The sequence below is a fragment of the Neophocaena asiaeorientalis genome, unplaced genomic scaffold (assembly GCF_003031525.2).
Source record: "Neophocaena asiaeorientalis asiaeorientalis breed wild unplaced genomic scaffold, Neophocaena_asiaeorientalis_V1.1 scaffold114, whole genome shotgun sequence".
Lineage (NCBI taxonomy): Eukaryota > Metazoa > Chordata > Mammalia > Artiodactyla > Phocoenidae > Neophocaena > Neophocaena asiaeorientalis.
In genome coordinates, this window is record NW_020173116.1 from 1,657,313 (window position 1) to 1,670,501 (window position 13,189).

The following is a 13,189-nucleotide window of genomic DNA, read 5'->3' on the forward strand; positions in this document are numbered from 1 at the left end:
AAAAAAAAAAAAAAAAAATCCTCTAATTCAGGAGCTATCTTGTGATAACGGCAACTTTAAATGTCATTTTTAAAATAAGATGTATTAAATACAAAAACTGATTAAAGAAACAAACAAGAAAAGACACTGTACTATTCTCCAGAATCCCCTCTTTACTGAGAACCACAATTTTGTTGCTTTTTCTGAACTGAGAAAGAAAAGGTTACGTTTATAAGTTTTATTCCTCAGAAAGAAACCAGGGGCTCACGTAAACAGCTCAAATTAAATCCGGGAACTAAAAACTAGGCATCACTCTTGCTAATAATGTTTACTAAACAGCCACATGCTTTCCCCACTTGACCCGACATTTTTAAGCCCAACATCAATAAGCAAAAGACGAGCTAAGAGGCAAACTTTGTCAGAATTACTAAGAACTACTTTGCAACTCATTCCCCAGTAATAATATTAACATTACGTGTTAAGTCATAGAATAAAACTTATCTGAAGTATAATCCAAAATTACTTAATTTGGTCTCTTCTGATGTAAGTCTCAAGACCTCACATATAAAGGAAGTAGGGAAAATAAAATAAATAGGAAGAGTAGATGAGGGAGAAACATGTAAAAAATATCTAAGTTACTGTCAGCAAACTACCTCAGTGGAAACTGAGAAATCTTAAGTAGCTCCTAAAGCCAGCTCCCCATATTTCAAACATCAGTAGAAAGTAGAGCACAGATGATTTACGTGGGCTACCTTCTAAACCCCCATTAGAACCCCAACCTGCTGTCTCTGTGGTCCATTCCTGGCCCTTTCAAAGTGCCGGCATCTATCACTAAGGTAGCCCATGAAAGCTAGGCCCAGAAAAGAATACCTCATCATAAATTTGTCCAGGGTCCACTCAGTGCTTTTTCTCCTGAATCACTGCTCATATCCTCCTAAACCCTCAGATCTCAGATTCTGTAACTGATCTGCTTCTGGCCCTTTGAACATCCCTTGATTCAACTTCAACTCATGTACTGACCTCAGCTTCCAACAACTTTGAATTCTGTAGTCCCCTGTACCTCTAAGGAAGAGACAGGCCCGGAATCTGCCCTGACCAACCAGGAGAGAAGTATTCTGTGTGCACACAGATCAGATGCATTCTTGGCCTAGACTATGCTGAACAAGGGACCCTGAGGGGGCACTGAGGGTCAAGTCCTGGCCTAGGGTACGCAGCTAAGCACCTTAACCTGGGCCAGTGAACACTACGACAGGAATTGTGGCCTGAGAGCCCACCCTAGCCGGGGCTTGCCCTTGGTTCCCAGTTCTCCCAGCTGGAGACACAGAACCACGATACCTATGGAAGAGCTTTACTCCCCTCTGCTATTCTTGGCAGGACTTGCCCAACAGTCCCTCCCACTCCTGGAATATTCAGTAAACAGTCCATCTATCAGGAGTTTCCAGACAGGAAAGGTACAAGATATGATTACAACAGCAAATAAGATCAGGACATCTGGAGCCCATACTTGATAAAAGGAAATACTTGCTTTTTGAAGGTAAAGTTTAGTCCTCCACAAGTACTCTTACACTCTACCTTAACAAAGGAGACATCAGACAGTTCAAGTCTCCTTCCATGGGGCAGAAGTGGCCCTGTCACCCTGAGAAAGCACAGGTCTGTCTACATTCATAAAGCATGGTCTCAATACCCGAACAACTCCTATCACTACCTTCTCCTATTCCTTCCCCTACTCCAGACCTCCTGGATCAACTCTATGGAGCTCAAGACTTCACAGCACCAGAACTCTATGCTCATAAAAACTACATCCGCCAAGTATGATGAAGAGCAGCTCACCTACCAGACAGCCTTGTGGCCCTTTGTCAACTTGTGCAATGACCCTGCCATTCTACAGCATCTAGTGAAATGGATCTTGGGAGATTTATCATGCATATGTGTGTGCGTGTGCTCTTCCCATCTACTGTATGAGCCCATACCTAGGCTTCAGGTAAGCTAGAACTAATAGACTATCATCACCTTTGAGCCAACCCCAAAATACATGTTCAAAGATAAGGAAATGAAATTCCTGACCACATTCTGTCCCAATAAGAAACCTGTACAATGCCAGACAAGGTAACACTGGTACTGAAATGAGGGGATGCTAGAATCAAGCACTTACGAAACCCAGAGAAAAACCTGAGGCACCCAGCAAGCCATGGTGCTCCATAATCACCATAAATGCCTTTTTAATTCCAGACACTGGAAGACGAATCTGCCCGATCTATGGCCCTTTACCCCATGCACACTCTCCCAGTTGCCATGGCTGTGAGGACGACCCCAGACACCTGCCACTCCATGCCACCATGCCACAGGTAACAACTGGTGGCCCTATTTAAGGTAATACTGTTATCAAATCAATGATAAGTCTTACCATTGGTGACATCAGAGAATCAAGGAAATTCTTTCTCTTTTGCCATTTGTTTCCATTCAGACAGAAATAATGCAAAATATGTTTATACTCCAAGTAAAACTCACCAAATTTTAAGTCACTTATGTCATTTTCCTTATTCTTCCCCACCACAGACAATCCAAGCTTAGAATCACAGGTTGGAGGCTCCCCAGCGAAAGCAGCCTCTCCTCATCTCCACCTCTGCACCGCTTCACCTTCCCTCCCACAATCCCACCACTCCCTAATCTAGCAAACTACCAGCTGCTATAAATATTAAATCTGTCAGACTGGTCATTTTCTTTCCCTGTTTGATTTCTTCTCCATCCAAATTATCAATCAAATGCCTTAATTTAAAAAAACAAAAAGCCTATTCTACCTCTGCTGAAGAATGTAAAGAGGTTTAAGTACAAACCTTCAATTGTCCGCCCACTGCTTAAAGAAGCCCAATCATATTTTGGTTTTAAACACAAACCTGATCTCTATGACAAAACCACCAAGTAACTACAGTAAGCTATTTCCTAACAAAAACCTTGAACACAGGACATACGTTAGTGGCCAGACCATCTTATAAATATGTCTCACCTTTCAATCAGAGTCAACGTACTCAATGTCCTGAGAATTTCTCTTGCATTAATTCATATAAGTTCACATTTAAATAAAACATTGCACAGTGAGGAATCTTTAAATCTTCACATCACATTCATGACTTGTGAATATAATGGGGGGTTTGTAGGGGATCTGAGATTAAGAAGAATGGAAACTGTGAACACTTTCATGCGGTATCTAGTCATAAGCACCACACCTGCCCACCGAAGAGTGCACACATTCTGTTACACTCTTTACTGCGTTATTTCTAAGTAAAATTATTTCAGGCTAAGTTTTCTTTCAAGATTAAGTCTCATTTAAATACTTTCAGAACTTCTAACTATAAATTCCATGAGTGTAACGACCATGTCTTGTACACCTTGGTGCCTCCCATGGCATACGGTACAGTGCCTTACGGAGTACGTGCACAGGAAATGCTTGACTGAATTTCAGGACAAGAGATAGGATCTATGAGAAGAAACACATATAAATATCAGAAGTTCCATCTCTTTCTGTGTGAACTGGAAAAATGTCCCTCCTGAACTCCCATTACCAGGAAAGAGGGGAACAAAACCTACGTCTATTTTTGTACATGCAGAGATTATTGGTTTCCCAAAAATTCATACAAAGAGTCCAGCCCTAAATGCTACTAGCAATCCTCAAAGCTGTATCAATGTAGTACAAATTCCATGCTAAGCTTTTTTTTTTTTTTAACAAATGAAATCCAGGAAGCAGTAATGTAATACGAATGGACTATTTCACTACAGAAGAAAAGAACCTAAAGCAAAACACAGCATATAGTCACAGGTAAAGGCAGTGACAGACCAGGAGAGTGGTTTCACAACACGTAACAGGCAAGGAGGACAACCTTAGCAACCTGAGCAACACCAGGGGCCAACAGGATGGAGGGCACCAAAGCCGAACAGGAAAATGGACAAAGGCCATAAACAAGAAACACAGTTGGTGACAGATAAATGGTAAATCGACATATGATGTGATATCTGACTTCACTAATATTAAGAAAATGAGTATTGTTAATTAAACATTAGGGCAGCAGAGAGGCCTGAAGTCGGCCACCAGGCAGAATTTCCCAGTGGTGAAGGCCTTGGGCCATCTCCAGAGAATGTGGGTAGAGTCGCTTTCTCTTCAGGTTCTTAGAAATAAGCTAGCCTAACCTCGGGACTGCATCCCAAGCAGCTGAAAGCATAGCCCAGGAACCAGATAGGCCTGGGCTTGAGTTTACAGGGCAGGTCTTGTGATCTCCCTTGGCCTTAGTCTTCCCTTCAGTAAGTGGAATAACAGCTGCTCACGAGGAGGCTGTGAGGTTGATATGAGATGACACCTGTCAATTGAGTAACAAAGGGTCTGGTACACTCCCTAAACTGGGTTCACATCCTACCTAAGCACAAAAGTCAATCATTTCCTAAAAAGAGAGAATATATAATTCATATTTTAAAATCACATAAGTCCAATCAGAAGTGTTTTATGTCTCATGCATATCCTATACATGTTTATATATAAATATACTAATCCATGTCTACATATAACATATAGTAGGTACACATATATTAGTAAATTTTTACCATCTAAAACATTTTTAAAGATGCATCCTCATTGTAAAAACGGGGATAATAATATTGTGTACCTCACAGGCAATATGAGAATTAGATGAGTTAATATATAGAGCATGCAGAATAACAATTAGCTATTTCACTATTAGCTATTTATTACTGACATAGAATGAAAAGACCAAACTGCTTTGAGATGTTCACTGTGCCAGGATGTCTGCCAGACACAAGGAAGGGGTTCAGGGGTAAATAAGATGGACTGAGGACCATGTGAAGCTTCCTGCCCTGTAAGACAACTAAACATTAAACAAAGAAACACAAAACCACAAAAGTGCCCACTGTAATAAAGGCTGTGAAGTAAAGGGACTGAGTAAGCTGAGAGAGAAATTTGTATCAGTCAGCCACATGCAGAGTCCTCTCCCCTGCAGAGAGCAACCACATCATTTACAAGATGGCTGCAGGGTGGATGCAAGCTGTGGCCAAAAAGCACCTGCCCAGATGGGACTCAAACCACAGATGGCATTCTGTGACCAGTACTGTGCTCCTAACCAGTAACCCGAGACTGTTGATGAAAATACTCCTCCAACTCCCCTCTCAAACTATGTCCTTGTTACTCATTTATTCCTGCATGTGTTCCTGATTTTAACAAATGTATACTTATTAATCATATGTAGTATGCATATATAATCTGCAGGCTATTGGGGTCCCTACCTACAGGACCTTAAAGTATAGCAGAGTAGCTCAGCAGCCGCTTACTTCCAAACCCCAAACAATCCACCGTTCAGATGCGAAATTATATATTTACTTACAAATGAAGTGTAACTGGCTCTAAGTACCATATTTCATCAAATCTAAAACACCACTGATTTTAAGAAGCACTATTAAGCACCAGTATGAAAAAAAATGCTGCCAATTTACTGTAAGATACCATCAATTATAAGATACATCCCAATTTTAGAAATGTTATAATGTACAAAAATGTGGGTCTATGGCAACAAAATGCTTGTCCTTTGGTGAAATGAGATTCTTCCCCTATACTTAGAGAAATTATTTTTAACATCCTCAATTAAGCTTTTATGGAAAAACAAGTTTGAGGTCAGAAAATCAAGTCACCTTCTCATGGCTACATTGATACATTTAGATCGAGGCCATTTTGTACTTTTGGAATAAAGATTTGGTTCTTGGATGCAATGACAAGAGACACTAGGTATCAGAAACATCACTATTGAGGGTCCCCTTTTCCAAGCTACACTTCTAAATGTCTTCCGGATTCCGAAAACAGTCTTACACAACTTGGCAAACACATGGAAAAGGCAGGTGACACCTTTGAGCGGAGTAGTAACCTTCTCAACGAACCAGTGAGGTTGCCAAAGAAAAAAAAATCAGAGCTTCAAAAAAAGAAGGTTCAGGGCTTCCCTGGTGGCGCAGTGGTTGAGAGTCCGCCTGCCGACGCAGGGGACACGGGTTTGTGCCCCGGTCCGGGAGGATCTCACATGCCGTGGAGCGGCTGGGCCTGTGAGCCATGGCCGCTGAGCCTGAGCGTCTGGAGCCTGTGCTCTGCAACGGGAGAGGCCACAACAGTGGGAGGCCCGTGTACCGCAAAAAAAAAAAAAGGAAAAAAAAAAGAAGGCTCAGAGTATCACCCAGCATGTATTTAGTAGAAAGGACACTGCAGAGTCAGAAGACCTGAGCTCTAGTACCCATTCTGATATTGCCTAGGAAACTTTTGGGGCTTATTTTTGCCAAACAAAGGTATGGGACCTTTTGCCACTTTTGCCAAAGGTATGGGACCAATTGGCATGCAAGGTTCACTTTTTGGCATCAAAACACCGTAATTCTGAAGTTCAAAAATACTGGCTCTTGGGCTTCCCTGGTGGCGCAGTGGTTGAGAGTCTGCCTGCCGATGCAGGGGACATGGGTTCGTGCCCCGGTTCGGGAAGATCCCACATGCCGCGGAGCGGCTAGGCCCGTTAGCCATGGCCGCTGAGCCTGCGCGTCCGGAGCCTGTGCTCCGCAACGGGAGAGGCCACAACAGCGAGAGGCCCGCGTACCGCAAAAAAAAAAAAAAAAAAAAAAAATACTGGCTCTTGAATAGACATTTTTCCAAAGAATACATACAGATGGCCAACAGGTACATGAAGAGGTGCTCAACATCACTAATCATCAGGGAAACACAAATCAAAACCACACTGAGATTTCACTTCACACCTGTTAGAATGGCTATTAACAAAAAGACAAGAAATAATAAGTGTTGGTGAGGATATGGAGAAAGGAAACCCCTGTGCGCCTTTAGTAGGAATGTTATTGGTGCAGTCACTATGGAAAACAGTACTGAGGTTCCTCAAAATACTAAAAATAAAACTGTCATACGATGCAGCAATTACACTTCCAAGTATTTATCTGAAGGAAATGAAAACCCTAACTTGAAAAGAAGCCCCACGTTCATTGCAGCACTATTTACAACAGCCAAGATATGGAAACAACCTAAGTGTCCATCAATAGAAGAATGGATAAAGAAAACGTGGTATATTTATTAATATGAACACACAGACACACAATATGGCACATTATTCAGCCATAAAAAGAGAAAATCTTGCCATTTGTGACAACACACATGGACCTTGGGGGCATTACCCAAAGTAAAATAAGTCAGGCAGAGAAAGACAAATACTGTATGATCTCACTTATATGTGGAATCTAAAAAAAAAAAAAAAAAAAAAAGAAAGAAAGAAAAACAGAAACCTGAGCTCACATGTAAAGAAAACAGATTGGTGGTGCCAGAGTTGAGGGGGAGGGGACAAGTGGCTAAAGGGGGTCAAAAGGTACAAACTTCCACTTATAAAATAAGTCATAAGGACGTAATGTACAGCATGGTGACTATAGTTTATAATACTATATTGCAGGGCTTCCCTGGTGGCCCAGTGGTTGAGAGTCTGCCTGCCGATGCAGGGGACACGGGTTCGTGCCCCGGTTCACGTTTGAAAGTAGCTAAAAGAGAGCAGATCTTAAAAGTTCTCATCACAAGAAATAAAAATGTATAATTATGTATGGTGATAGATATCACAATAGACAGAGAGATATTAAAATATATACAAATATCAAAATATTAGGTTGTACACCTAAAACTAATATAATGTTTTACATCAATTATACCTCAATAAAAATAAAAAATACTAGCTCTTGTTCCCTATTTATTCTCAAAGATCCAACTTACAGGAACTACTGGCTTATGTTTAAAGCAACCTTGCACTACCTCATACTTCTTGAAAAGTTTCACCATTTCAGTTTCAAAGGTGCTTATAAAATCCTTAAGCTTTCTCATGGAAGAAATCTTTATTTTTTTTCCTCTCCCCACTTCAACTGGGTTCTTTCTCTTTTTTCCTAAGAACTGTTTTTTTTTTGGCTCAGTAATTTCTATTGATAAATATTCTAAGCTGCCCCCAACAGGTCTCTGGAAGGCATCTACAAGTGTTTGGGGTTTTTTCCTAACTCAAATCAACATTGCAACACTCAAGACCTTCAGCACAAAATGTACCAACAATTAAAACTTAAGAGAGTAAAGGGGACAAAACTCCCTAGCAACTCTAGTTCAATTACTAACCTCAGAGCCTAAATAATTTGTGACTGCCTTTAAAAGAAGTTTGCAATGTGATACTGTTGTGGCTGCGGTTTTTCTAGTGTGAGTGGAAATGGGCTTAGAAATGTGGCATGGGAAAAAGATTTGGGAGATTAAAGGTTTTTAAACATTAACCCTAGAGTTTGTAACCTCTCTAATATAAGAGACACCTTGGTTTAGATCTCAGACCTCTCAAACCATTAGTGACGGAGTAATCACGTGACTGGGATAATTCAAGGCCACTCCAGCAAGAGAAGCTAAACTAGATAACCTCTTAAGCCCTCAGGATCCTGAGAGTCTAGGAATAAAGAAGTTCCAGCTATGTGAGAACAGGACTCTTAAGTATCGCTAAGGGTGGATTCAAGATCCTGATCTTTTAAACACTCTTTCTTCTCTAGACTCTGCTCCTAAGACAGCAAAGGATTTTTCAGAAATTCAGACAAGCAAGACCCCAGAAGAAAAAGACATGGGTATAACAAATCCCTTTTCTCCTTCTGCCTACAACATACTAAATTATCCTTTAAATTATATAATAAAAATCTCCAGAAAACTTTCCCAAATAAACCCAACTTCTTCCTACTTGCTAAGGTTTGTCCTCAAGTGATCTGGTAACTAAGTGTAGCTACAGAGTGTACAGTCATCATCGTACGCTTTTAAAATGTAATCTTCTCAAGAAATGAACTAAGTCTCATCCAATATTCAGTAGCAGCAGTAGAATTAGAAGCAAAGCAGAAGAAAGGGAGAGAGAAGAAAACTAACTTCAGTTGAGTGTCTATCACATTCCAGGTGCTTTATATAAATTGTTTCACTTATTCTGCATGGCGAACCCAGATCATCCTGTACTTCATCATTTCTAGGATGCACATTTGTTTCATTTTTTTAAACATTTCTTAAATCTGGATGCAACTGATAACCAATGGTGTGTCACAATTTTAATTAGCAATCATTTCCCACTTTTAGTGGTAGACCAAACAGCAGTGCATCTTACAAGTGATGGTGTCTCAGATTCATTAAAATATGGTAATGTTTTCAAGGTACGTGAAACAGAAATTGAGAAATAGATTTAGAAATATCCCCCAGAGTTATTACATAGACTGTACAGGACTAGCCAGACTTCAAACCCTGATGTGGCTGGTTCCAAAGTCTTTTCCTACACAACCTACCTAACAAACACAGAGACTTTGAACACAGCAAGAATTTTCAGCAGTCAGCATTACTAGCAACCTTGGGTGTTAAGTTTTCAGGAACTGAAGAATTCACACCGCCTGATGGAGACATATCAAATAAGTTGGTTAAGGTCCCAGCCAACCCTAAGCTTCTAGGAGTTTTCTGGGCTGTGCACCCTTCTGGAGATTCACCCTACGGTCTACAGAAAAGACAACTAAAAGTGTACGACAGTCCTGTTCAAGGCTCGGCCTCATCCTCCAATTTCCTACTGATATCCTCCCCCTACCTCTCAACCCACTCACCCTCCCAGCTTAGTTCATCCTGGACCACCTCACCTCTCACGCCCCAAAAGAGCCTGTCTAGATGCCGCCCCCATCCCGCCGCCACTCATCACCGTGGGATCAAAGGTGTGCCCCCGGATCTGCAGGACTCCAGACCCGAATCCTGGTTCAGCCACTCAAGGTCCCTGCCCGCCAGCTGCCTAAGCCAGGCCCCCGCCCCACATAACCAGCAAAGCTCCCTCCATCCCAGAGGGTCCCCGACTTGGGACCCCCGCCGAGGTCCGGCCCCGGAGGGCCCAGCCGCGTCCTAGACTAGGATGCCAGGCCCGGGGGGCCGGGAACTCGCGGAGGCTTAGAGGAGAGAGCCCCGGCCGGACTCACGGAGGAAAGCGCGGGACAGGAGGCGGGCGGCGGCGAGGCCGCTGCTGCCAGAAGTCATGGTCGCAGCAGCAGGGGTAGCAGCTAGCGCTGCGGTCATCCACCAATGACACTCCCAGGCCCCCTGGAAACCCGACAGGAGCCGAGGCGCGAGGAGGAAGTGGGTAGCCAGAGCGTTCGCCGGAATGAATGTCCCTCCGCAGAGGTGTCTTCACCCAACACTGGTTCTCGCCAGGTGGAGGAGAAAAAGGGCATCTTAACGAAGAAGTAGACAATAGCTCGTCTCTTCCCCGGAAACGTGGGTTTGCAACATTAATAACAACGGCAGCTCAAGGGAAACCCCACTGAGGCCGGCCGGCGCGGGGTATTGTGGGAAATGTAGTTCGATGGCCTCAATTTGTTAGTAGTTTAAACGGGGGTCTGCGGGAAGGGAATAGAAGGAGAAAAAGGAGAGTCAAACCCAGGGGATGCGGTGTCAAAAGGAGTGAGGAAACAGTGAGGCGAGGTGCAAAGAGCAATGCAGAACTTTCCAAGGCCCTTCCAAAGCCAAGGTGCCGACCTTTCTTCATTTCGCCGACTACCATATAGAGAGGATCATACTCCTCACCCCCTACCCTTGCGAGGACCGGGAAGAATTACCAAAGGGAACAGTGACTCTGAACTCGCGCAGTGAAGATGAGGATGTGAAGAGAAAGACCAAAAGCTACTTTCCTGGCACCTAACTTCTTGGAATATGGATCTTTTGGTTAAACAAGCTATCATGCAGCCTTCGGCTAGCACTAAGTGAGTGAGTGCCTCTTCCCTGGAGATCCTGGAGGACTGAAGTTACAGGTCAAGCGTGACCGCTCCTTGTTTGAACAAAACGTTCACTCCTCTCTAACAGCTTTAGAAGGAGCCTCCGAGAGTTCTAGAGTCAAAGGGTTAACAAGAGATAAAGTAATCTAACTCCCTGCCTCCAACCATGCTTCTGAGAGTCCTCATCATTATCATCAATGAAGCTATGATTCTAACTCACTTTAGTCATGATAATTTACACGGAGATACGTGGTGTAGGAGTGGGATTACTCAGGGAGATTGCCCAGTATTTCCTCTATGACCCAGATACTGCCACCCCTGCTTGGACTTGACTGCGCACAAAATCCCTCCCTCATCTAAGGGATCATGTCCTTGCTATCATTTAAATACTCTCAGTGGTTTCCAGATATGTCCAGTATGAAGAATTATTTTAAATAGCAATGTTCTTCTGAGTTTCACATGATAATAGTTATATTTTTTATTTCATTTCATTAATTAAATGCATGATGACAAAAAATATATAATTTTGGCATTATTTTAATGAATTTTTATTTCCGCAAGGACCAGGATTTTAGTTTGTTTTGTACACTGACGGTATCATCAGCACCTAGAACAATGCCTGGTACAAAGAGAGAACTCAGTATTTATTGAATTGAACTGAATTGACATATAAAAGAAATACCATATACATTATGTATAGAATCTACACACAATGTTTGATGGACCTAAGGATATTTCAATCCCTTGTAATAACTACACCTCCACCCCAATTCCATAGCTCATTGGTGGGAGGCTATTGCACTAGACACTAACTATACCATTTATCTTTATATGCAGATTGATTTTGGAGTCAGACAGGTCTGGATTCAAATTCCAGCTCTGCCACTGGCTATGTGACCTCTGGGTCTCAGGTTTTCTCACTGAGACGGGGATGAAACTCTCTAACTCATAATAGGATCATGACCAGTTAATGCATTAATATGTAAAGTTTTTAGTACCTTGTAAGCATTCAATAAATAGTAGCTATTAAAGATAAGAACTTCCTTCTTCACATGACAGGATGATATTTTGAAGTTTTTACTGATGTCAGTAACCAGATGTGGAATACGATATTTCCATTTGGCAACAAGCCATAATTACCTCCACATCCTATGAAAAGGAGCCTAGAAGCTACCTCTCTCCACATTTCCTTAAGAGGTGCCCAGACTTCTCTTTGGGTTCTCATTCTCACTCCTTGGCACCTCTAATAAGAAAAAGACTGGAATTCATTGAATAAGAGACTTCTTTTTTTTTTTTTTAACACCTTTATTGGAGTATAATTGCTTTACAATGTTGTCTTAATTTCTGCTTTATAATGAAGTGAATCAGCTATACATATACATATATCCCCATATCTCCTGCCTCTTGCATCTCCCTCCCACCCTCCCTATCCCACCACTCTAGGTGGTCACAAAGCACCGAGCTGATCTCCCTGTGCTATGCAGCTGCTTCCCACTAGCTATCTATTTTATGTTTGGTACTGCATATATGTCCATGCCACGCTCTCACTTTCTCCCAGCTTACACTTCCCCCTCCCCATATCCTCAAGTCCATTCTCTAGTAGGTCTGCATCTTTATTCCCCTCTTGCCCCTAGGTTCTTCTGACATTTTTTTTTCTTTTCTTTTAGATTCCATATATATGTTAGCATACGGTATTTGTTTTTCCCTTTCTGACTTACTTCACTCTGTATGACAATCTCTAGGTCCATCCACCTCACTACAAATAACTCAGTTTTGTTCCTTTTATGGCTGAGTAATATTCCGTTGTATATATGTGCCACATCTTCTTTATCCATTCATCTGTTGATGGACACCTAGGTTGCTTCCATGTCCTGGCTATTGTAAATATGCAATGAATATTTTGGTACATGACTCTTTTTGAATTATGGCTTTCTCAGGGTATATGCCCTGTAGTGGGATTGCTGGGTCATATTGTAGTTATATTTTTAGTTTTTTAAGGAACCTCCATACTGTTCTCCATAGTGGCTGTATCAATTTACATTCCTACCAACAGTGCAAGAGGGTTCCCTTTTCTCCACACCCTCTCCAGCATTTATTGTTTCTAGATTTTTTGATGATGGCCATTCTAACCGGTGTGAGATGGTATCTCATTGGAGTTTTGATTTGAATTTCTGTAATGATTAATGATGTTGAGCATTCTTTCATGGGTTTGTTGGCAATCTGTATATCTTCCTTGGAGAGATGTCTGTTTAGGTCTTCTGCCCATTTTTGGATTGGGTTGTTTGTTTTTGTGATATTGAGCTGCATGAGTTGCTTGTATGTTTTGGAGATTAATCCTTTGTTATTTGTTTCATTTGCCAATATTTTCTCCCATTCTGAGTGTTGTCTTTTCATCTTG

General features: G+C 41.9%; 1 protein-coding gene across 1 annotated transcript in view; it reads right to left on the bottom strand.

The window, feature by feature from the left end:
- Positions 1-10,264, bottom strand: part of SUCLG1 (succinate-CoA ligase GDP/ADP-forming subunit alpha) — a 35,980-nt gene extending 25,716 nt beyond the window's left edge. The window contains exon 1 of the mRNA XM_024744013.1: positions 10,000-10,264. Coding sequence (XP_024599781.1) covers positions 10,000-10,096 — 97 coding nt within the window. The 5' untranslated portion in view covers positions 10,097-10,264. The remainder of the gene's footprint in view (positions 1-9,999) is intronic.
- Between the last annotated feature and the right edge of the window lie 2,925 nt (positions 10,265-13,189).